Source organism: Suillus paluster (assembly GCF_016628075.1).
Source record: "Suillus paluster strain FC165 chromosome Unknown EDB91scaffold_159, whole genome shotgun sequence".
NCBI lineage: Eukaryota > Fungi > Basidiomycota > Agaricomycetes > Boletales > Suillaceae > Suillus > Suillus paluster.
In genome coordinates this window covers 34,858-58,859 of record NW_024537719.1, presented here as the reverse complement: position 1 = coordinate 58,859, position 24,002 = coordinate 34,858, and the positions used below count along the sequence as shown (strand labels likewise).

Here is a 24,002-nt window from a genome sequence, read left to right as displayed (position 1 = left end):
CTTTGGCCTGGCTAGGCCTGGCTCAATGGGGGCTGGCTTTGGCTGGCCCACGGCTTAAAGCCGGGCCATGCACATCACTACCCACACCCTCCCCATCCATCCCTGGCTCACCAACCACATCACAATTAGTTACGGCTTGCATTTATGTAGTAGTATAGGTTATATACACATAATAGAATATAATAGACCGCTTTTTCTCTTTATTTTTGCACCAATACCTGGTACAGAGCCTCTGCAAGTGTGACATAATAGAAAACATATCAAAAACTGTTTCGCATTTTTGCCCCTCCAGTAATTCTGTTGCTATTCTCATACAGCTATGTGATTTATATATTCTAGATATCAATAGGAACAGGCACCCTACCAACCTGGAGGGCTGGAGCTGCAGGAAAAAATTTCCCATGGGGTGAACCACCAGGAGAGGGTAAGCACATAGCACCACAGGGACTGATCCTGTTGACCTAGGCTCCTGATATGTTGCATATACTATTGAAGGGATGTTGGGGATCATATTTACAAGTCTATATACCTAAAGCTCAAAAAATGTGTAGCTATTTTCTATTTAATGCTAGTACAGCACAGTACATGATATAGGGCGCTCTAGGAGGTAAAATAAGGGCTGGGATAGGTACATATATGTTTACAAACATATTCTAAACATGCTAGAGTACCCCAATACTGGAGGGGCAAAAATGCGAAACAGTTTTTGATATGTTTTCTATTATGTCACACTTGCAGAGGCTCTGTACCAGGTATTGGTGCAAAAATAAAGAGAAAAAGCGGTCTATTATATTCTATTATGTGTATATAACCTATACTACTACATAAATGCAAGCCGTAACTAATTGTGATGTGGTTGGTGAGCCAGGGATGGATGGGGAGGGTGTGGGAAAGGTTGATATTGTGGAGAATACCCAAAATGGGCTATGTTTTGGGTGTTATGGAGAAGTTCCCACAGTAGGTGGCCGAAAATGCGAACACGCGGGCCCATACAGCAAGACCTGTAACCCAGAACGCAGGATACACTCCCCATGGACAGTGGACAATTAGAGTAGATGATGTATCGGACTTTTTGGCTAATAGTCCATAAAAGATATATCTATATGACACTATTGGCTGCTTCAGATAAACTACACTACATATGACCTTTGCCGTGCTCAAGACTCGCTTAATCCACAAACTCACGCCGATGTAATGGTCCTCGCGCACAAGGGTGACCATCCATATTGGTATGCCCACATCCTTGGGGTTTTTCACGTCAATGTTGTGTACACAGGTGGAGATGCACCTGGCTTTAACTCACCCCAGCAAATGGACTTTGTGTGGGTTAGATGGTTCAGTCATGACCCGAACAACTACCAATCAGGCTGGAAGGCAAAACACCTCCACCAACTTGGGTTCATTCCTGGCAATGAACCAGGTGCATTTGGATTCCTGGATCCATGTAATAGCCCCACTCAATTCCATTTTATTTCGCCCATTTTATTTTTTTGTGAATGAGTATCTATTGCTGTGTGAACAAGCAAGTGAGTAAAAAATAAAATGATATATTTGTGTTTGTTCAACACTCGTCATCGCAGAGTTTCAACAATGCGAGTGTGGGGATGCTACTCGAAATCTCCAGGTATAATCGTCATAGGTCACACGTCATGGCGCGTTTACGATGTCTCGGATGCCGGCCACTGAAGCACTATCAGTCTAAGCTAAACAGCTTGAGGTCCTTGCCATTGCACAACTCGCCACAGCAGAAGATGATGATGACGAACTTCTCGGCCTTGTTCTTGCAGGCCTCGCAGCAGACTATAGATGGAAATCACGAAACAAGAAATACAGCATGCGTGGAGAATACAACCAACCAAAGTCTAAGGACTTCTTTGATATTCTACTTGAACAGGCTAGTGAACAGCAGTTCAAAGCCTGGTTTCGGTAACGAAAATTTTCACTTATGTGTTCTACATTTTCAACAACTAACTAACAACTAATAGAATGCGCAGAGAATCATTCTGGCATCTCCACAACTTGATATGTGGTGACCCAATTTTCATTAGCACCAGCAACCGTCCTCAGCGCCCCATTTATTACCAACTGGCTACATTCTTGTGCTGTCTGGGTGCTGAGAGTGGCCTCAAAACTGCGGGTGTGATGTCCATTGCAGAGGGTTCAGTCTATATCTATTGTTATCGAGTTTGTCAGGCAATTCGAAATATTCCAAGTGCTCATCTAGCTTGGCTGGGAGAGCAACGGAGGCAGTTTCTCTCTGCTGAAATGGCGGGCTGGGGTTTTCCTGGGTGTATTGGCATTGCTGATGGCAGTTATATCCGACTTGCAAAACAAACCAACAGAGAATGGGTTCGCATATTGGTGTTGCAAGAAGTTTTATGCAGTACGTCTCTGCACTGTTTCTTAACACTGTTGAATAGTTGAACAATCTCAAATGTTAGATTATTGTACAGGCAACTTGTGATCATTGGGCAATTTTTACTGTCTTACGACTTTGGATGGCCAGGCTTGGTTCAAGATAGCCAGGGTGTTCAAAAATTCTCACCTGTGGAGGCACAAAGTAGACTACTTTCAACAACACGAATATATTCTTGTTGACAATCCCTCCGTATCTTTGTTGAACATGCCTTCGGTCGCTTGAAGGGTCGTTTTCCACTCCTCCGTGGTATGACAGGATTTGACTTACCAGATATCTTCTGAATGGTCGAAGCTGCAATGATCCTTCATAATGTCTTGGAGGAATTTGGTGACGACCCAACAACAATCAAGGGTTTTAATGGTACGGAGGATAAAAATGTGAATGATGTCCGAGGTGAAGGTCCAGTCCAGATGGCAGGGGTCAATGCTAATGAGGATGATTTATACCAGTCTAGGTCTTCTATGACGAAAAAATCTTGTAGACTACTCTATGGACTAAGCTTTCTTCTCTGTCTCCTCTGCAGTCAGTCGCTCTGCCATTCTTTCCCCACGAGCTCGTATCAGAGGGTTAGGATGATTCAAAAATTCACTAGCCTGTTGCCACTCCTCTTGTTGTGCCTTTCTTTGTGCTTCTTCTCGCTTCGCCCGAATATCAGCCTGATGTTGCTCATACTCCTCCTGTTCGCGTTTCTCATGCTTTAATGTGACCTCCATGTTGAGTTTTGCAACCTGCAAATTTGTTTCATCGACTTTCTCCTGACGTTTATGGTGTTCGCCCATAGTACCCATCATTTCACGAAGGAGTCCAGTGGTATCGGAAAAGTCATTTGCCTCAAGTAATATCGACTTACATACACATTTTTTCAGTGGAGTTTCGTTGTTGGAGATAGAGACACTGGAGTTGATATCATGGCTGCAAACTACCATGCTATCATTCCGAGCACTGCTAAAATATCAGAGTGTATCTTAGAATAAATGACTATTACTCACATGGCATCAATGGTTTTGAAAAGTTCACTAGCTTCGAACTCGTCAAGGACTTTCTTCAATATTTTCTTCTTAGATGTATGTTTCCGCTTTGTCCCATCAAGTGCAATATCATCCTCAACACTCTCGCCTTCAACCTCATCTCCATCGTCATCTTCATCCCCGTCACCTCCACCAGTGTGCTCCTGCCACTCCCGCACAGCCTTATACTTTGGCCAAGCTTGGTTGTGCCAAAAGTTACGGATTTGTGCTGATTGAGACAGCCCTTCATCAAGACACATGCAATCTACACTCATATATGTAAGTGAGAACATACTAACACAAAAAATCAGGCTCACATATGTAAACGTTGTTGTCTGGATGAGCTTGAATGTCGGCCAAATCTCTGGAGAGGTAATGTACTTCACAGCCTTCAGTTTATCTTCATCAGAAAATACTCTCGCTTCCAGCTTCACAGGTGTCCAGGCAACTTTTGCAGGTGTAACTTCAAGTCCATTGGATTCAAGCTTCAGATCAGCCTGGCTTAGCTGACTCTCTGCAAGCTTCAAGATCTCGTCATCTGAATTTCCCTGAGGTACGTCTATTTCCTTCACCCGATTTGCTTCCCGTGCCTCTGACTACCTTTGGTTTTGGGACAGGGAGGGACTCGGGGACACTCTTCGAGGCTCTTTTACTATGCCAGATTTTAGTATGTTGCCTCCTTGATTCCTGCATTTTTCACTCAGGACGGTTCCCCTTCTTTTGCTTTCCCACCTGCTTTTAGTGTACTTGTTATTGAATGAGAAATTGCAAAAAGTAAAACAAGTGAAATAAAAGTAGAAAATCAGATGACAAGTGGCCTTTTTCAACTGGCCATCTACTTATTTGCACCCTTGCTTATTTCTGCTTATTGCATGAGAAAAGTTAAAAATAAGTAAGGTAAGCAACTGTGCGTTTTACTGATGTCAGAGTCACTCGTGTGCGTCCATGTCATGCAGGAATTTTCACAGGTGTCAGTGCAGTGCTCTCAGCTGCAGGAAAGTCCCAATGAGGTTGGTGGCTCGGTGTGGTTTGAATTTGCAATGGAACAATGTTGTAGCCATCCGGGTGCAGTTTTTCAAGGGGACCGACAAAGACCAGAGGCTGGATCAATGTAGAAATGAGGCTTGGCGAGCAGGTGTGCTGGGGCAGGGAATCTGGTGAGTGTTGGCATGCTGGATGAGATTCCCAGTGTCATACTGATTGAAGGACGAGGGCATCAGATCAGGGGGAAGCTGTGCATGTCCTGTTGTGCATAGTAGTAGGCACTTGCTTGAATACATCCGGTACTTGCGGGTATGTGTTTTCGGTGGGGAACATCCACTGGAATACATCATCCATGACCGTCAGTGTTGAACTTCGAGCCTTCGGGCTGCGTCGTTCGATGTGCCGCCTAGGCATAGCATCAGCAAACTGGAAATTTCCCCACAGACAATGCTATTTTAGACTGTTTCGCACAGTAGCTCACAGTGCGGACAGACACCACAATGGACATACATGCACATGACACATACTTCGCACAACCTTCCAATCGCAGATAGAACTAGCCAGTTGCCAGTGGAAAACATTGAAGTCTGTAGTAATTTGAATTTTTAGCTAGTCAAATTTCCCCACAGACAATTGTTTTGCACAGTAGCTCACAGTGCTGGACAGTACTAGTAGTGAAACACTTGAATTTAATACGCGGTACAAAACACTATTGCTAAATTTTGACAAGGTACTACAGAAATTCTGTGACAATCAAATCAACATAGTATCTCACATCAATCTAGCTGAATAGTGATGCCATGACTATCCCCTAACTCGACGAGAGAACCTGTGGCTTGTTAGTATAACACCGTGGATCTCAATGTATTCCCAGGCTTACTGTAGAGATGGTGCGTGCGGTGAGAAAGACCATGCAGTTTTAAAAGTGATCCACATGTATCCTAATCCTACATCCGCCCTGGTTGAGTTTCTGCTCAAAAAGACTTGACTTGAACTTTGATAAACTTGCCATGAGTTCAAGGCTCAGCGGACCACTGCAGTCAGCAAGCGACTTTTCAGCAAGGAGCTTCTCCCGTCTAGCCCTGGCGAGTTCCATGACAAGGTTTGCTTTGAGATCCTCTGTATCATCGATGATCTGTAAAATTAAATATAGTTATTGATAGAAACATAGTGCTACTACATACCATGGAACCAATAGCATCAGCGATATCATACAAGTCAGAGACACCGGCGGCACCAGAATTTCCAGTTTGGCAAGTGTCCGATGGATGCTGCTGAGTGTAGCATGGAGAACACCGATGGAGTGCCTTATTTAAGGTAGACAGAATGTTGTGGTGGATATTGAGACTGACAGGCGAGGTCGACATATGTTACTATGTACTTTAGTATGGTGTACTTGATAGAAAAAGCAAATCCGGAAATTGCCAGGAGTCAATGCGAATATTAGTATACCGTCTACATACCTTTCTTCTGTAACTCATGTCTCTCCAGTGTCCATCCTGTGGCAAAGATGGATTCAAAACCGACACCGCTGTTGCCTGTCATATGAGCCAGCCTCGTTCTGGATGTAATAGTTGGCTGGATGAGTTAATTCGGCTGAAATCTCACCTACCACCTGAAGATGATCCTATGGAGTCAGATAATGATGTCAGGGGTTCATACAAAGAGGATGATGATGATGATGTTTATTTTGGAAACACTGACGACAGTGGTCAGGGCTCACCTGTAGGTGGAGGATGGGATGAGGCTAGCGGAACCCCAACAAAGGATATTGAAGAAGAAACGCACGGCGACGTTACCGACTACTTTCCAGGCGCTGCAGAGACGTACGGCATGGACCATACATTCTTGGGCCTGTTCAACACCGATGAAAATAGTGTCTATCGCAAGACAAACCTCTACTATCCGTTTAGCTGTAAGCAAGACTGGGAAATTGCATCATGGTTACTGCGTTCTGGTTTGAGTATGGGGAAGATAGATACCTTCTTATCACTCGAGATGGTGAGGAATCAGCCAGCTTTATCCAGATCTAACTCACTAACTAATATTCAGATTAAGGACCTTCCTTTGTCGTTCTGCTCGGCCAAGGAGTTACGAGGACGAGCAGAAATGTTACCCAGCGGCCCACGTTGGATGTCACAAATCATTGATACATCGCATTCAACAAAATCACCCATTATTTTATACTGGCGCAATCCACTGGAGTGTATATCTACTATTCTCAACCATCCTCTCTTTCACGATCAATTGGACTTCACGCCTCGCAAGGTTTATTCCGCAGCGCAAAAGCTCTGTCGTGTGTATACCGAGTGGATGACAGGTGATGATGCATGGAACATGCAAGTAGGTACCTTCGCATAGTATGTTAAAGTCTTATTAATTTTCAATAGTCAGCGCTTCCCCAAGGTGCTACATTGCTTGGGACAATATTGTCTTCAGACAAGACAAATATCTCAGTTTTGACGGGCGATCGCGTTGCGCACCCACTCCTTGTCAGCCTCACAAATATACACATGAACACGCGACTCAAATCATCATCCAACTCTTTCATACTCACCGCCCTGCTGCCAGTTCCTGAAGTTTCTCCACAAGAATAAGCGCATGCGTGGTGTATTGGCGGATCGCCTCATTCATCAGTGCCTAGATATTGTCCTCAATCCTGCTCAAGGAGGCCACTCTGCAGTGGCAGTAATGCTCTCGGATCCCGTCGGACAGAGTCCAATATTGTTTTCCTCCACTTGCAAGTTATATCATCGATACTCCCTGAAGCCATGATGTTGGCCTGCATCGGTGGAAAGACCTCTCCGGTCACCATGGCCATGTACAAGCAATTTGGAGACTCCTTTCGCCATGAACCTTGCACAGCGTCAACCACCCTTGCACAACTATCCGTCATTTCGCACATGAGCCAATCCATCTGATCTACAAGCCTTCTTTCAGGAAGCGCAAAAATTCCGCTTGAACGGTGTCTTTGAGCCATTTTGGTGGGACTGGGTGATTATAGATCCGTCCCACTTCTTCACACCCGAGACACTTCACGTCCTTCATAAGGAATTTTGGGATCATGACGCAAAATGGTTAATATTTGGTGTTGGGGAGTCGGAGATGGATTTCCGTTTTTCCGTTTTGCAGCCTGTCACCAGTTTTCGGCACTTCACAGAAGGGATCACAAAACTCAAACAGGTTACGGGTCGCTGTCAACGAGACATCCAACGTTCTATCATCGCAGTTAGTGCAGATGCAGCACCCCGTGGAGTTCTTGTCGCCGTACGTGCACTCATGGATTTCCGCTATCTTGTACAGTCACCATCCATCGACGATAACGACTTAGTGCACATCTCAGCAGCATTGAATGAGTTCCACGCAAACAAAGATTCAATCATTGATGCTGGGGTTCATTGTGGCAAGGGCAACAAAGTGATCAATAATTGGTACATACCGAAACTGGAGCTTATGCAGAGTGTCATACCCAGCATTAGGAACTCTGGAGTCACGGCTCAGTGGTCTGCAGATGTTACCGAGCACGCACATATCACCAAGATTAAGGACCCGGCGAGATCAAGTAACAACAACAATTACGATCCGCAGATATGTCGCCATCTCGATCGACTCGATAAATGTCTTCGGTTTGAGCTCGCTACCACCCTTCTAGATGAGAAGCAGAATGTCAAGGCATTAGCCGATGCAGCAGGGAGTCATATGGACAACAAGGACTACGAGGACACTGACGACGCTGATTTGGATGACAATATACCTGTTGAGTTCTTATCTACAATTCAGCATGGTCGTTCACGTCCAATTATGAATCATTTTGCAATCGCCTGGGTCCTGCAGCACAAACCTGTGGGCTCCGTACCTCTACCGTTGCGTTCGTTTGTCGTTGGGCGCACCGCCTTTCATTTAGCTTATAAACCTTCCATCCAAAGCATCACTATTGATGATGTAGCCCTCAAATTTGGCTTGCCAGATTTGCGACTGGCGCTATCTGATTTTCTGCATCATGAGGCCAGTTTCGGGCACAACCACACCCATGCAATAGGCAGCCCAAGGAGAGCCGGACCCAATTCTGCGCTTCCTTTGGAGAAAGTTCAAGTATGGTTCAAACTTCGCTTGCAAGATACGGAATTTCACAATGTTCACAATATTCAGCCAGCCCAGACTCTCAATTGTGTGCCGCCAAGTGAACCTTGGACATACGGTCATTATGATTCAATCATTGTCAATACCGAAGCGGAACACTCGTGGCCTACTAGCGGTCTTCAGGGCAAGTCATACTCATTTGTCCTTCCCCAATGCCTGTTATTAACCTCATCCCTCAGGACACTGTCGTCTAAATCAGACTTATTTTTCGCCCCCTTGGCAAGACCAGCACACAATGGGCATGGCGAGATCAGTCTCTTACCTACGTTCATCACTTCGACATCATTGGTGTCCGCGAACCAACTATGCAGATGCATGTCCTTAAAAGGGCAAGACGGTCTAATGGGACTTGCATAGGGGATGTTGTACCGATTTCACAACTGCATGCGCCCATTAATCTAGTTCCTCAGTTTTGTGCCGCCGCAGACAATCGCCTTACCACTTATAATAGTGTTGAGCATGTGTCGGAGTTATGGCTGAATCGTTTTTGGGACAAAAGCACTTACTTCCCTCTTTCAATGTAGTTTTTATGGAAGAGTTTGTATTGCTTTTCACTATACTAGTCTTAGCTTTGTGGCTCGAGTTTGATTGGAGATAAGAAAAATTTGCACATATTCCCATGCCAACCTTTGACTGTCATCACTGAGTACAATGCCCTCCAAATCGTCCAAGTCAAAATCAAAGTCGAAACAATATTTCTCAACATTAGTTGTTGGAATAAAACTGGGATCCTTCATCAAAGTTCCTCTAATTCATGATGTGCCGATGATGGACAGGCTAACTACTCAAGAGCTGAATCAACTAGTCCTTGAGGAGCCCGCGAGTCATATCAAACGAAGCACCCCCATCGGACATCTTCTATCCATCATTTTCCAATCCTTCAAGGTTCAAGCACCTCGTGCAGAGGATCTTCAGATCCCTCTCTCTCAGATTCAATATCGTAACGAGCGGGTTGATAATCAGTTTTGTCAACATCAACCAACAGACTCTGTGGAACTTTGGGATAGCAAGGCAAAGATGTGGAACTGGGGGCTGCCAGATCCGCCCCAAAAACAGTGCAAAAATAAAAAGGGTGAAAAACATGAGGAGGGACAGCCAAGGGGGGGGGGGGGGGGGGGAGTCAGGCGCCCAGAGGCAGTGCTTCCCATTCTAACTTGACTACTGAGCATGTAGTTGCGGGGCTTTTGAACGCCCTCATGGCAGCACTTTCTGAACACGGTGGACTCAAAACTAAGCAAGCGAATCATGTATGGAGTGGGGCCCACTCAACCACCCCAATCAAGGGAGAAGACATCCCCTGCAAACCTGACATCATTATGTCAGATGAACCAAACCCTGGGTGGGCAGGCATCAAGGTCATCGCTGAAGTAACGAGCAGCAAGTACCGGCCAGGGAAGCGTGCCACGAAATCCCTTGATACCAAGGTGTACATCATCTTGAAGCACCAGCCCTGGAGGCGCTTCACTCTCATGCTATCTTTATGCAACCACTATCGTGAACTTCGTGTCCACATATACGACCACTCTGGTTCTGCCGTATCCCCTCCATTTCATATCAGCCAACAGAAGAAAAAATTTCTGCAGATCCTCTCGGCTATTGTCTTTGGTAATGGCGAGTGCATCGGTTTCGATACGACAATGAATATTCGACAGCTCAAACTCCCTGTGTTATCCCGTCGTTCCATTCCTCCTAGGAGATTGTGTGTTCGGAAAAAGAGGGACACCCATGGTGAATCTGGTACACAGGCCAAGACAGGAGATGCAGCATCAGGCGAGTCAGAGGAGTCAGGTGAGGAGTCAGGCGAAGAGTCAGGCAAGGAGTCAGACAAGGAGTCGGACGAGTCAGGATACGAGTCAACGTCATCATACAAACCTTTGCCCTCACGTCGCCTAGACACTCTTGGCGGTGATTCCTCAGGCTTATCAAGTGCCTTCTCCTCCCTTGAACGAGATGAGCGGCTTTATATCAGGACTGGTCTTCCTACACTCCCCTCTGAACTGCTTCCCTCGGCCACTCCTGCCTCGCTAGCTCCTTTTATTGCCCAACATTTCATTCCTCCTCCTCCGAATTCGTCACCAATCGGTGAAATTCAAGTCAATGACAACTGGTATGATATCCTGGAGGTTTTATTTTCGAGTCATGGCCTGGTTGGTCGTGGCACCGTTTGCTACTTGGCTAGAAAAGATGATGAAGAGTACATCATCAAGGACCACTGGGTCCTTGGGAATGCAGACGACGAAGATATCTTAAATGAGGTTGCTATGTTGAAGAAGATGCAGGGTGTCCGTGGTGTCCCGGAACTTGTAGAATTCAGCAAGGTTAAGCTGTTGACTGGTGAGGTCGACAACACGAAGATTTACCGATATCAAGAGCTACCCAGCTTAGTCGGCACTTGGCGCACTCATTTTCGGCTCATCATGAAGCCCCGGGGGTGACCTTTGCATAAATTTCAAACAAAGGTGGAATTTATTCAAGCTATACGCGACATTGTGGCCAGTAAGCATCCCTCCTTCGTGATATACATGTTGATACTAACCGGCGATTGTTCTCCCAGTTCAACAGGAAGCGCATCGACGGGGTATCTTGCATCGTGATTGCAGCCTCCACAATGCGATGATCGAGGATGCCGATGGTAATAGCCTTGGAATGTTGATCGACTGGGAATTCGCTGTAACTATCACACCAGAGAATACATATGCTATCGGTGGAACAGTAAGTGGATCATTGATCCAGGAGTAAATTCACTGACTCAACTTGCAGGGCACAATTCCATTCATGTCGTGGCAGCTCCTGCAGCAAGTGAAAAAGATCTTGGTCTCCAACACTGCAAAAAAAGGGGTGTTGTCATCATCACCTTTGGCAATTGAATTCGTCAAGCAAGACTATTTGGATGATCTCGAATCACTATTTTACGTCTTTTCTTGGATCTGCATCGAGTACAGCGGCCCTCTTGGCATAGAATGCCATTTGAACCCTTCGAAAGCATGGCTTCTGCATGCGTGGAGCAACCAGAATATCAGGGGATGCTTTGAGAACAAGGTCGCGTTTTACACAGTGGGTGAGGGCGAAGCTGCACTCCAAGCGCAGTTTGACGGCTACTTCAAGGATCTTATTCCGCTTGCACTGGAGTGGATGGACCTCCTGAGGCTCAATTTTCCAGTTCAGATCGGCAGTGTCGACGGCCAGGTTCTCCACCGACCCATTGAATTTGATGCGCTGCTCAAGATCCTGGACAAACATATCACTCAACTTCTTAAGGGCGAGCCTGAGCTGGCCCCTGAGCAGTTGCTCCGCAAGAGGTTGGTAGATAAGCATAAGCAGGACGTGCATGCATCAGGAGAGATCATGAAGGTAAAGGAAATGGACTGCACCGCAGTGAAGAAGTGCGGTCTGAATGACGAGTGGACTGTCAAACCTGTGAAGAGGAACAAGACATCAAACTCGGGGTAGCTAGGCCGGTTTTGTCGTCAATCTTGATTTAATTTGTGTACACAGTAGTATATGGTTTTCGCTCGCGAAGTGTTTACGTTTTTGCATTGTAGTATTCATTACATGTTTTACCCCTTCTTGCCATCAACTCAGAAGTAGTGACTCATCGCAGCTGTTCCCACAAACATGTATGTAGTATTACTAATGTTACAACATTGAGCTCGTTCTCCTCATGCGATCCTCCATTCGACTATATTCCTGCAGGAATGCAGTCACTTACACTGCTGGTCAAGTCATACTGCCTACAAGTGTGACATGTTGCTCGGTTGAGTCAAATCCCTTAAGAGTTGAGTGTATTTTGTCTGGGTCTTGTCGCTTATATCCCTTCTGGTGTTCCTACCCTTTGTCAGTCTCAATCATGCCTCCTCGTCCCCGAGCTACATCTAGCCCCAAAAGGACAAAGGCAAAGCGCAAAGTTGCGGAATCTGGTATCCCAGTGCTCACTGGGCAAGGAAAGAAGGTGTGGACAGCAGATGAAGTTGGTTTGGTGTCGCTGCAGCTATCTTCCGATGTCAACGCTCTCCCCATTCGTCGTTCTGGTCGTCCTGGTGCAGGTACAGGAGGAAGGAATGCTCAACTAGAGAAAGTTGGCGCAGCTCTGGTGGCCCCAACGCGGACAAGCCAACCTAAGGGCTCCACGACCCTCGCGCCGAATATCTCAGCAAACCCTCTTGCTCCAGAATCACATTGAAAGGGCCGTGTGTTATGACCAACGTTCACCAATAATGATGAAGGCGAGTTCACAACCACTAGGACTCGGTCAAAGATGATGAGGAACAGGATGGTATTGAGCGTGAACGTCTAAGTCACTACAACAGTAGGAAACGAAGAGGTTAAGTCTAAGGAGTACTTACACTAACTAACCTACTTTTATACATAACATTGAATAGGAGTCTGAAAGAAATCAGCCAATGAGAAAAGAGTCGTACGATACTGCGGATGACTAAGTATGACATCATGATATATAAGCGAATGAGTAAGACAGTTACTAAATAGAAACCCAAGATCCAACCGGTTCTTCTTTAGGAAGCGAGATTGTTCTAGCCCGTGGAGTAGGGGAGCCAATCAGAGAAGCAACAGGTGATATATGACGAGGAGTCACGTGACCGGCCTGGGTACTGGAAGTAGCCGAAGGAAAACCGAGAAATGAAAAATGGTTCGTATTTGGGATTCGTGACACTGTGGCAGCTGTCCACAGGTAAGCTCAATTTTTTATCCGTGCAGTTGGGGCTGATGTTAAATGTTTAGAAGCCTCCTCCGCCGTATAGCATCTCAAACGGTACGGGCTCTACCATCACGAGTTCCTGTCAGAAGGGGAAAAAAGCCAAGGTGAGGTATTTTTTCTTTATCCATTCCTGGTGATACAATGATCAATCATTCAAATAGACATCTTCTGTCCCTGACCCGCAAGCCGAACCGGTGAGGAACATCATATCGTATTTAAATCAAGCATTCATTTTTACTTCAGGACATCACCCGCGGCGAGTCAAGCTATCAATCATTGCAACCGGGTTTATCACTCTGCGAAACGGGCGGACACTTTGGATTTCAAACGCCTCAAGGCAGCCCACCAATCGTGCCACCTGGAACAGAGCCAGATCTGCAAGCGCTTAACAATTCTTATGTAGCGATCATGATGGCCAAGAAAGATGCTAAGTATTGTGCCTGCAGCGCTGTTCAAAGCCTTGCTGGAGGCCATCAGTCTTCTTCTAGTGGGCCAGCCAATGATGATCTTCTACGATCAGTGCCACCTTCAGCCACCTTAAACTTACTTTCACATCCTTCATTCACTGCACGCATTGTTCTGACTCTTTCCGAGAACTATTTGGACCTGTCCCTACGAACAGTCGGCTCTGAACCTGGGACTAACCTTTCATTGCAACAATCCGATTCCGAAGATTCGGATACTTCAGGCTCTGGTGAAAGTGGCGCAGGTGGCGAAGACAACTGACTATTCTACTGACAGTGATAACACTGGTGAAAGGGAGTTTGGTTGGGCTGAGGTTGGCGAAGCTGCCATCGTGTACACCCAGGTAAATGCCATCTTTGCATATGATGGTCACCGTGGTCACCCTGATTATTTCGTAGGTTTTTCTCGGGAACCAGAACCTTCCCTGGTCCATGTTACTTCCACTCTTGCTCCCAACTTCGACTTTCAATACTCCCGCGAACAAAGATGACATGAACACCAAGCAAACATTAGCTTTTGACAAACTGTCGAGTAATGAGATTGCCTCGGAGGGTGCTCGACGTGTCCCCTGAAGTCTCTGAACTTGAACTCGGTGGTTCTCAGGTGCGACACCAGTCTACCAATGAAACTCAAGGTATTCAGGAACCTGACGGCTCTCAGGTATGATGTCCCATCTGGTAGCATATCCCCAAGCACTCAACAACTACTTCATTTCCAGCCTGCAGATGTAGCCGACAACCTTTTAAATCGGCATCATAAGAAGAACGGGCGACCCCGTCTTCCCTGACCCTGCTTCCCTAAAACTCTTACGCCATGTGGTCATGACAAAGGATCCGAAGAACGACAAGGGTCCAGTCAACACGCAGCAACCAGCTAAAGCCAAATGTCCACCTGATGGGCCGAAGCCTACACAGCTGGTGTTCTACCCAGCCCACTGGAAGAGTTTCCTCAAGGACACAAAAGAAGAGTGTCATACCCAGCATGCACTAGAGAACCTGTTCCCAGCTCGAGTTAAAGACTTGCCAGGCTCTGTCTCTGAGGCCCTTTTAGCTGTTCTTTACCAGTGGGATACAGCCGGTAAACAATTTGAACCTGGTAAGCTTTGGTCTTCTCCAGCGCATGTGTATCTGACCCAAGTACCAGATTATTGGCCTATTCACAAGCCCGATATGGCGAAACTCATAAGTATATCATCGCCGGTCTTTTTGTTTCGCTATTCTCTCATACTTCCTGTCATCCAGTTATATGAAGATCTCTCAACTTGGCGCTCTGAGCTCAAGAAGAATGTCGCTGCGATTGCCTCAACCATGCCTGGCCTCGTCCCCCCTGTCAAATATCCCACCTCAAGAACGTGCTTCGTGGGTGGAAGGTGCGGCTACTGAGTTAAAGGCGGGCTCAAAGTTTCTACACGACAGTACGGACGAACAGGTTTGCTGCCCATATAATTTTATGAGTATCTAAATAACAAGGCGCTGCAGGGAAAAACATGAAACTTTGCCAACCCTGCGCTCCGCGACGCCGTCATCGTGTTCATGTACACTGGACCGTATAGAATCACTCAAAGACATCCAGACATTTTCAGCAAGCAGTTGCCTTTGTCATGCTTGGCTTTGGTCTCTGCTGTGGTATTTTATTATTATTATTTTCACATTCTACAACAAACTAACTTGTTTCATAGTTCATTTGCATTCTTGACAGGCCTCGCGAAAAATGGGAACGGAAAATCATCCCCGAAATTCACCGCCAAGGAATATCGCCCAACCTATGCATCTGCGCTAAAGTCGCTCCAAAACATCATGGAACATCCTTATCATGGTCCCAAGTTGGTCGAGCAGCTCCAATCAGTGGGCTGAGGCTGGATGGCAAGGATATGCTCTCATTTCTAACAAGTCTAGCACGCTAACTGTATTCATGTAGGGCAGGCATCTTGCAAAGTCGACGGCAATGAAATGTCTCACCACGTTGATATTGAGATCATGCTTGATTGAGGTCAGCTCGTTTCCCCCTGCTTGTAGCTCGCTTACGGTTTTCTACCTATTGTGTTATCGCATGATGTACTGCACTGCTATCTGTTATCTAATCAATATATGCTGGATATGAATTGAATTTTCGTCTGTTCAGTGTCCAGTGAGACCGGAAACCCACAGAGGATTTTGTCTGGTATCTCAAGACACAGATAATTTCTGAGTACAGCAGTGTGCTCTGTAGAGTTTTATACAGAACCCCACAGAAGAAGAAGCCTCTGTGCAAGCCTGTAAAGTTGGGACCAAGCTGTGTGCCTTGTAGGCTGTCCGGCACTGTCCAGAGTGAACTGATTTGCTGATGTATTCTAATCTCAGCGAGTGCTGCTGTGCCATCAGAAATAAAATAAAATGCTCAACCTCAATTACAACACATTTTATTTCTCTCAAGTTCACACAGCCTGTCACTTGTAAATTGCTTGTAGAAAATAAAATGGGCGAAATAAAATGGAATTGAGTGGGGCTAATATCGTTCGTGGTGTCCACTTGATCCCTGGATTTCAACATGACCGTACTGACACACTATTACCGCCATCAATTGCCTGTCCCCTGCACGAAAATAACGAAGACTGGAAGTTTTACTATGTAAATATGTGAGTCTCTTGTTTTGTACATCTGCCTCGTGCTTACCAGACGTAGGTTTGTTGATAGAGACATGATGATGCGTTTCCGTGGTGGCGGCCGGGTGGGCCATAAGTCGACTCGAGATGCAACACGAGTATTCCTCGATGACCGCGATCCTCTAGACGAGGTTGCTCCTGAGTTGGACGTTCTAGATGACCGCAGTGAAGATACAGATTTTGTCAGCTCGGACGAAGAAGGTGATGACAACGGCCTTGATGGTGAAGAGCCTGGTGAGGACGAGGTGATGGACGGTGACGAAGGCATTGCCGATCGTGGTGAAGATGTGGAATTGGAGATAGAGGAGTATGGCTATAGCGGAATTGACCAATCGAAAGAAGTTACAGATGACGAGGCTGACGAAGATGATGATAGCGACGAGGCTGACGATGACCTGGGCCCTGAGGACGGAGAGGATGATGCCGGTGATGACCTCGAGGGGTTTGATGACCTTTGATTTTTTTAGAGCGGCAGGATATGTTTTTCTTACCCGATCAGTGAATTTCAGTGTATCTGCAGCTGATTTGTATGACCTACCACGGGGAGCCTCTAACTACTTTGTAAGATCAGAACCCGAGTTGCCTTGAACCACGCTCGGTCGGGATGCTCGGACACTACCACCAGCTAGTGTACATGCGAGACGGTTATATGGCTGGTCTACTACTTGCACTCATCATCTCAGGTAAACATAAGTCTTACAACATCCTTACATTTAAAGCCAAGACTGGTGAAACACTGCAAGGCTCGTACCAGGCTGGCGCTCCATTGCACGGCGGCCACCATATCATAACTGACCAATAACAGACTTAGTTGATCATGTAAGCTCTGCAAGGTCGTACCTGGCCATATATGTTTCGTGCTGTTTTGTTGATGATGGCCCACAAAATGACATCGACAGCGAAAGAGAACCCATATCTTGCCCATCGACGTCCCACTAAGTCGCATGCTACTTCAAATTCTCTCAATGGTGCCAGTGCCTCCTCGAGGGAGCCTCTCTTTGGTTTTGTTCCCCGAATGGTCAATGCGGATCAAGTTCGCCAGGCATTGGTATGTCCTCTCAATTGCTAACTCACGTCGAGGCTGACTGACTCGGGGATTTGCTTAGGAAAATGATCTCAATCCATTTACAAAGCAGCCCCATACAGCACAGTACAAAAATATCCTCGAAGCCCGCAGAAAGCTCCCTGTGTTTGCACAGATGACAGAGTTCTACAAGATAGTAAGTCCTTCCTCCTACCCCGCCCCATTCACCCTGACTGATGTTTATAGTTCAACAAACACCAAATCATCGTCATTGTTGGCGAGACCGGCTCAGGCAAGACCACGCAGTAAGTTGGCATCCCCAGCCAAACATCGTCCCTCATCATCTTTGAACAGTTACTTATAAACGCTTTGTGTCACCGATAGAATCCCCCAGTTTGTCGCCTACTCCGATCTTCCGCATACCAGGAATAAGATTGTTGCATGTACTCAGCCCCGCAGAGTCGCTGCTATGTCTGTGGCAAAACGCGTTGCAGATGAGATGGATAGTGCATTTTTTTTTGCTCCAAGTTCTGATCGCATTCTGAGCTCACGTCATCTCCCAGTCCAACTCGGCCGACAGGTCGGTTACTCCATACGTTTCGAAAATATGACAGAGCCCGGCACTACCTTCCTTAAATACATGACTGACGGAATGCTGCTCCGCGAAGCTATGAACGACCCTGATCTCAACCGTTACTCCACTATCATCCTCGACGAGGTCCACGAACGCACCCTTGCCACCGACATCCTTATGGGCATTCTCAAGACCCTTACCCAACGCCGTCCAGACCTCAAGCTCATTATCATGTCCGCCACTCTTGACATCCTCAAGTTCCAGAAGTATTTCGCTGTCTCCAGCGACACCATCGTCCCGCTCTTTAAGGTCCCCGGCCGTACCCATCCCGTCGAGGTGTTCTACACCCAGGAAGCAGAGACAGACTACGTCGACGCTGCCATTCGTACTGTACTCATGATTCATCGTGCCGAGGAGCCGGGTGATGTCCTATTGTTCCTGACGGGTGAGGAGGAGATCGAGGATGCGTGTCGCAAGATCAAGCTCGAGGCAGACGACCTCGTCAACTCTTACCCCGAGAGCGTAGGCCCGCTCGTGTGCATTCCGTTCTACTCGTCACTATCGCCGCAACAGCAACAGCGCATCTTTGACCCGCCGCCAAAAGCACGCAGTCCGGACGGCCCTCTAGGGCGTAAGGTCGTGGTGAGCACGAACATCGCGGAGACGTCGCTCACGATCGATGGGATTGTGTACGTCGTCGACCCAGGGTTTTCTGAGCAGAAGGTGTATAACCCGCGCATCCGCGTGGAGAGCTTGCTTGTGAGCCCGATCTCCAAGGCATCGGCGCAGCAGCGTGCGGGTCGGGCTGGCAGAACGAGGTCGGGCAAATGTTTTAGGTTATACACGGAGAAGCACTTTATGTCGGAGCTCGAGGAGCTGACACATCCAGAAATTTTGAGGAGTAATTTGGCGAATACGGTGCTGGAGCTTGTCAAGGCCGGGATTAAGGTGAGCATGTGATGGGGTGACTTTTCAGTCGGGTCGACGTGCATTCAGGATCTCGTCAAATTTGATTACGTAGACGCACCAGCACCAGAGACATTGATGAGGGCGCTGGAGCTATTGAGCTACCTCGCGGCGTTGGATGATAAGGGGAATCTCACGCCGCTGGGGAGTATCATGGCAGAATTCCCTCTAGATCCACAACTCTCAAAGATGCTGATTGTCAGTCCGGAGTTTAAATGCAGCAATGAGATCTTGACGATCACTGCAATGCTGTCAGGTGCGCACTTAGCCCTGAGGTTTACTCTCATCTGACGCGCCTGCAGTACCAAATGTATGGCTACGGCCGAACAACCAACGAAAAGAAGCAGATGCTGCAAAGGCGCTACTTACCGTCCCCGATGGCGACCACCTAACGCTTCTGAACGTGTACAATAACTACACTCAAAGTAAGTCTCCCCTTCTCCTCTGCCTACACCCACACTCGCTCACTCACAACTACCCCAGACCAGTACGACAAAAACTGGACCTGGAACAACTACCTCTCTGCTCGAGCACTCATGCAAGCTGACAACGTGCGCGAACAGCTGAAACGAACGATGGAACGGTTTGAGGTGGAGCTCGTGAGCGTGCAAGATCAGAAGATGTACATGGCGATCAGACAGGCGTTGTGCTGCGGGTTTTTCATGCAAGTCGCGCATAAGGAGGGGGAGAAGGGGAATTATATGACCGTGAAGGATAACCAAGTGCGTCATTTTGGTTTCGGGAGGTTTGGCGTGCTGATGTGATTTTTTCGGGTTGGTAGGTCGTGGCGCTGCATCCATCGTGCGGGCTTGATACGCAACCAGAGTGGGTCATATTTGACAAGTTTGTGCTCACGACGAGACCGTATATACGGACTGTCACGAATGTCCGACCAGAGTGGTACGTTGTCAGGCATGTTAGGCTGTATTGATTTGCACCCTGACGCGAATGACGCTTCGATAGGCTCCTTGAATACGCACCCTCGTACTTTAATTTGAAGAACTGGCCAAACAGCGAAACAAAGCGCGCGTTGGTGAGGGCTGCTAAAAGCCGGGCGGGCAAGTTTGGGGCGCGATTAGAGGAGCCGGAGGGATCAGTATGGGGAGGAAGGGAGGTGAAAGAAGAGGAAGAAGAATAAGATGCAGTAGGTAGACTCGTACTAGGAGGGTCGCTTTTGCGGTGTGCGCGATATGATCTCTTTATTTGCTTTCGGTCTAGAATAGGGGAGTTCACAGTTGCGTTGGCGAGGCGTTTTTCGCCCGTTGTTCAGAAAAGTTTCGAGGTCTGAATACACCGAAAAACGTTGGTCGACTGTGATAACTGTTCGGGCGCTGGTCAGCAAATTTGTCGCGTCTCTTGAAAGGGTACCGACATGGCAACATATATTATGTTATCTATGTAAATGGCATCTGGAAAACCACTGAAATGAACGCTGTGATTGGTGGAGATGCTGAACACATAACCAAAAATCTGTGCTTATGAATGCAAACCTGAACTAAACCAAAAGTGAACTGCTCAAAAGCACTTTGAGAGGAACTTCGACCAAGTTGGCTTTTTAGATGCTGGCAGCGCAAATATGGGGACTTACAAGTGTTCAGTCAGCCCACTGGTCGGGAAAGCATAGCATACTTATGAACTACCTCCTCATCTACTTTACCTCCATCCTCATGCATAACTGTCTCATACTCTCATATCTTGCCTTGACTCCAAGTACCTCTGTCTCAAGTTGCCTTACATACTCAATGAGCTGATGAGGTTCTTACACCAGTACCTGTGACTCCAGGCTATACTGTTAAAATTAAGCATAATACTCACTGATCAGAAACGGTATGGTTTTGTAAGTTTGTTTGTAAACCATCAATCCCCTACAATTAAGCTTAATGGCTTCTGACTCCTTTGGTGATTAGCTTGATGGCTTCTGATTCCTTTGGTGATTCTCAGGCTTCCAAGAATAACACTACCACCGGAAAAATCACCAAATTGGGATATTCCAATAATCTCACTATTCCCACATACCTCCCTGGCTCTACTGCTGCACCAGAGCTTTCCCCTTGCTCACTCATGTATATAAGTAGTAGAATGGCATGTACATACATAAAATGATACAATAGACCGCTTTTTTCATTGTCTGAGAGCTTGTACAGCAGTCTACAGTGCTGACTACAATATGTGCATCCCAGGACTAAAACATATTCGATATTTTACCCCTTTAGCAGGGAAGCAATTCTGACTGTATATATCATATATTATAGTGTTAATGAATATATTACACCGCTTATTTGAGCCTCTGAAGTGTCCTACATCAGTAGATATGTTAAATTCATGAATACCTCTCAAAAAACATAAACCAGTTCGCATTTTTTAGTGTTTAGGTATATAGACTAGTGAATATTATTTCTAACATCTCTTCACTAGTATATACAATATATCAAGAGTATATGTCAGTAGGATCAGTCCCTGGGGTCATATGTATTGTCATCTTCCTGGTGGTTCACCCCCTGAGAAACTTTTTCCTGCAGCTCCGGCCCTCTAGGATGGTATGTAGTCTGTTACTATGAACATATGGAATATATTTATCACATAGGTATGACAGAACAATACCAGGATCCTTGTCTACAATCCAAAGTCACTTCCTGCCTAAAATGTAACATATTTTCGCATTTTTGAGGGTTTTCACTCTATTCTCACTACATAGACTATACCAGCTGTTCACATATCCCTTATAGTACATATATAAAGCCCTCCCAAGGCCATGATCAAGTATAAATATGTCATTCACTGATGCGCTGGGTGACCTAAAAATAGGCAAATGATTAAAATAACATTAATGAAATAGAAGATGAACTTACAACACCAAAAACTGAACCAGACATCACAACCTGGTACCGAATGTTCGGATAGACAACCTTGAAGATTTCCTGACATGCGTGGAGAAGGTTTGGATCTGAGACTGCCCAAAGCTCGTCTTGAGCACCAAGCCAGAGAATCACTGTTGGTAAAAATTCCCTGGCCCATTTATTATCTTGGTCACAACCTGGAGGGAGGTCAGTGTTTAAGTATGATGAATGTGACTTCGGCTGTGGTTCCACCCAACTACCATTTTCCTTTGACCTGGCAGGTGCCATAAGCTCAGACTTTACAGGTGTGTTCTCGATCCTTGCTTTCTTTGAGGATGGTGGCGCCTTGACCTGAGATGTGGTACCAATGGATGTCTACACCAAAGTTAGCCTGAGTAGTGAAGAATATAAACAGGGAGACTAGTGCTGAAGCTGTGGTACGTGGTGGAGCTTTCACTGTCATAGTAGCCTGCTGTATCTTGCCTGCAACTGGCTTCCTCACAACCTCTGTCCAAGTCTCTATTTCATCAACCTCCATTGCTTGCTCATCTGTCTCCAGCCCCTTGATCTCCAGCTCCGAGTCCTCTATCTCCAGCTCCTCTATCTCGTCTTTTTTGGGAGTTAATAAATCGTCATCTGAAGAGAAGTGGAGCAGATCGAGCTTTCTCTTCATTCCAGAGGTGACTCGACCACTGGGCCTTTGAGCCAGAGGTGGGGGAACAAGTTCAGGATCTGCGACCGGCCTCATTTCAACCATAGACTTGGATGAAGTCAGTATAAGGAGACTAGGATAAACTGATGGTCACCTTTCTAAGCACAGATACCTTGCCCTTAGCAGATACCGCCACATCATGTTCCTGCCAATCATCAAGGTCCTCTCCAAACCCTCCAACCAGATCATCTGTGTCTTCAGAGACATCGGACATACTTGTAATGATAGGCACCAGTGGTTTTGAAATCTCATGTGCATTTGAGCTTAAAGAAGTAGCATTTGACGTGTGAGATATCTGAGACTTTGAAAAGATGGTGGAAGGTGGAGGTTGACTGGCGGTAGTCAGTGGAGCGAGCTGGGAACCACCTGGACTGACCAACTTGGACTTTTGTGATCCAGGGACAGTTGACCTCCAATTCTGAATACGGCCACCCAAAGTCGACTTTGCCCTTGATTTTCAAGTTAAATTGAGGAAGAATAGTGTAGACTCAGTGAGCATGAACATGTCGATTCCAAAAAGAACTCACAGTGGTAAGGAGTTGCCTTTCTCGTTCAGGTTTTGTGCACGTGGCTGATTGTGACCGGCAATGACAGCCCCTAACAAGTTGTTGGAAGCATTGTTGATGGCAGCCTTGAGTGATTGTGGTGTGTTCTTCCATCCTTTCTTCTTCTTCTTTGTCTCATCATCTTCCAGGTCCTCATTGATTGGTAGGCCTTCATCAAATAAATCACCGTCCTCTGTCGACCTGAGAACTGCTGCTTTGCTGCTATCGCCAGCCTTCTCTGGAGCCGATTCATCTTCTTTGCTTACTTGTGTCTTCTTAGGTATAGCACATGGCCTAGGCCTGACAGCCTTTGGCTTCTTCGTCATTGACTGGACCTGGGCTTCTTCCATCTCATTCTACAATGCTGCAAGCCAATTAAGTCCTGCTACAGCTAGCGCTTCTTTGGCATCCTGAGCTGCTTGGAGATGCTGGTCATCAGCTGTCTTCTCTGCCCGGGTCTGGCGCTTCGGCTGGGCATCAAGGACAATCTGACCAGGGTGAGTAGTTGCATTTTTGGCATGGGTCCAGCGGATTGGCTGATACATTAAGACGGGACTAACAAATCCAAGAGTAGAAAAATGGTTGGTAGAGAGGAAAGTTTACCAAATTGCTGGAAATGAATTTGTACGTGTCCTGCCAAACAAACACTTTGAATCCTTAATCGGTCTAACCTTGTGTGTATGTTGGCAGCATGCCATTCACTATGAACAGCATCAGGGAATTGACCAGGAAATGACAAAGCATTATAAAGCTTTACCTGGCTTAAAATTTGTATAATATCTATCAAAATGGTAGTTCACTAGAGAAAGCTTTATTTAGCTGGAGAAAGTTGGATGGAAACTGCCACAAGCACAATTATGACAGACTGCTTGCCATTACTTGCCATTTATCACCAAAGTGGCAAATGTTGTAATCACCTATCAGCCATGACAAGGGCGATACACTATCCAAAGGCATTGCTATTCTTCAGCTAG

At 46.4% G+C, this 24,002-nt stretch overlaps 8 protein-coding genes across 8 annotated transcripts; 6 read left to right on the top strand and 2 right to left on the bottom strand.

Annotated features, from left to right (window-relative positions):
* Window positions 1-2,913: 2,913 nt before the first annotated feature.
* Window positions 2,914-5,899, bottom strand: EDB91DRAFT_1272395 (uncharacterized protein; the record flags this gene model as incomplete). Its single annotated transcript, XM_041324596.1, has 5 exons — window positions 5,595-5,899; window positions 5,362-5,545; window positions 3,722-3,964; window positions 3,409-3,670; window positions 2,914-3,361 (listed from the first exon to the last, which is right to left on the bottom strand). The coding sequence occupies exons 1-5, from the start codon at window positions 5,775-5,777 to the stop codon at window positions 2,914-2,916; spliced, it is 1,320 nt and encodes a 439-aa protein (XP_041169831.1). The 5' UTR covers window positions 5,778-5,899.
* EDB91DRAFT_1272385 (uncharacterized protein) lies at window positions 5,749-9,074 on the top strand (the record flags this gene model as incomplete). Its single annotated transcript, XM_041324595.1, has 6 exons — window positions 5,749-6,411; window positions 6,463-6,753; window positions 6,801-6,902; window positions 6,982-7,126; window positions 7,340-8,678; window positions 8,750-9,074. The coding sequence occupies exons 1-6, from the start codon at window positions 5,890-5,892 to the stop codon at window positions 9,072-9,074; spliced, it is 2,724 nt and encodes a 907-aa protein (XP_041169830.1). The 5' UTR covers window positions 5,749-5,889.
* A 945-nt stretch (window positions 9,075-10,019) lies between these two features.
* Window positions 10,020-10,985, top strand: EDB91DRAFT_1063714 (uncharacterized protein; the record flags this gene model as incomplete). Its single annotated transcript, XM_041314632.1, has 2 exons — window positions 10,020-10,227; window positions 10,645-10,985. The coding sequence occupies 2 exons, from the start codon at window positions 10,020-10,022 to the stop codon at window positions 10,983-10,985; spliced, it is 549 nt and encodes a 182-aa protein (XP_041169829.1).
* Window positions 10,986-12,397: 1,412 nt separating this feature from the next.
* EDB91DRAFT_1255870 (uncharacterized protein) lies at window positions 12,398-14,301 on the top strand (the record flags this gene model as incomplete). Its single annotated transcript, XM_041324058.1, has 6 exons — window positions 12,398-12,625; window positions 13,288-13,368; window positions 13,426-13,458; window positions 13,508-13,885; window positions 13,938-14,072; window positions 14,128-14,301. The coding sequence occupies 6 exons, from the start codon at window positions 12,398-12,400 to the stop codon at window positions 14,299-14,301; spliced, it is 1,029 nt and encodes a 342-aa protein (XP_041169828.1).
* A 249-nt stretch (window positions 14,302-14,550) lies between these two features.
* Window positions 14,551-15,582, top strand: EDB91DRAFT_1255869 (uncharacterized protein; the record flags this gene model as incomplete). Its single annotated transcript, XM_041324057.1, has 3 exons — window positions 14,551-14,824; window positions 14,873-15,098; window positions 15,408-15,582. The coding sequence occupies 3 exons, from the start codon at window positions 14,551-14,553 to the stop codon at window positions 15,580-15,582; spliced, it is 675 nt and encodes a 224-aa protein (XP_041169827.1).
* A 528-nt stretch (window positions 15,583-16,110) lies between these two features.
* Window positions 16,111-17,133, top strand: EDB91DRAFT_1174015 (uncharacterized protein). The gene is made up of 4 exons (XM_041320317.1): window positions 16,111-16,343; window positions 16,390-16,856; window positions 16,909-17,031; window positions 17,082-17,133. The coding sequence occupies exons 1-2, from the start codon at window positions 16,198-16,200 to the stop codon at window positions 16,826-16,828; spliced, it is 585 nt and encodes a 194-aa protein (XP_041169826.1). The 5' UTR covers window positions 16,111-16,197; the 3' UTR covers window positions 16,829-16,856; window positions 16,909-17,031; window positions 17,082-17,133.
* Window positions 17,134-17,246: 113 nt separating this feature from the next.
* On the top strand, window positions 17,247-20,223 carry EDB91DRAFT_1174012 (P-loop containing nucleoside triphosphate hydrolase protein). Its single transcript, XM_041320316.1, has 10 exons — window positions 17,247-17,418; window positions 17,477-17,590; window positions 17,641-17,699; window positions 17,779-17,900; window positions 17,958-18,916; window positions 18,965-19,190; window positions 19,237-19,359; window positions 19,418-19,656; window positions 19,716-19,834; window positions 19,898-20,223. Exons 1-10 carry the CDS (start codon window positions 17,257-17,259, stop codon window positions 20,070-20,072), a joined length of 2,298 nt encoding a protein of 765 aa, XP_041169825.1. The 5' UTR covers window positions 17,247-17,256; the 3' UTR covers window positions 20,073-20,223.
* Window positions 20,224-21,705: 1,482 nt separating this feature from the next.
* Window positions 21,706-23,573, bottom strand: EDB91DRAFT_1087982 (uncharacterized protein; the record flags this gene model as incomplete). The annotated part of the gene is made up of 6 exons (XM_041316325.1): window positions 21,706-21,729; window positions 21,784-21,968; window positions 22,075-22,531; window positions 22,596-22,932; window positions 23,011-23,384; window positions 23,418-23,573. The coding sequence occupies 6 exons, from the start codon at window positions 23,571-23,573 to the stop codon at window positions 21,706-21,708; spliced, it is 1,533 nt and encodes a 510-aa protein (XP_041169824.1).
* Between the last annotated feature and the right edge of the window lie 429 nt (window positions 23,574-24,002).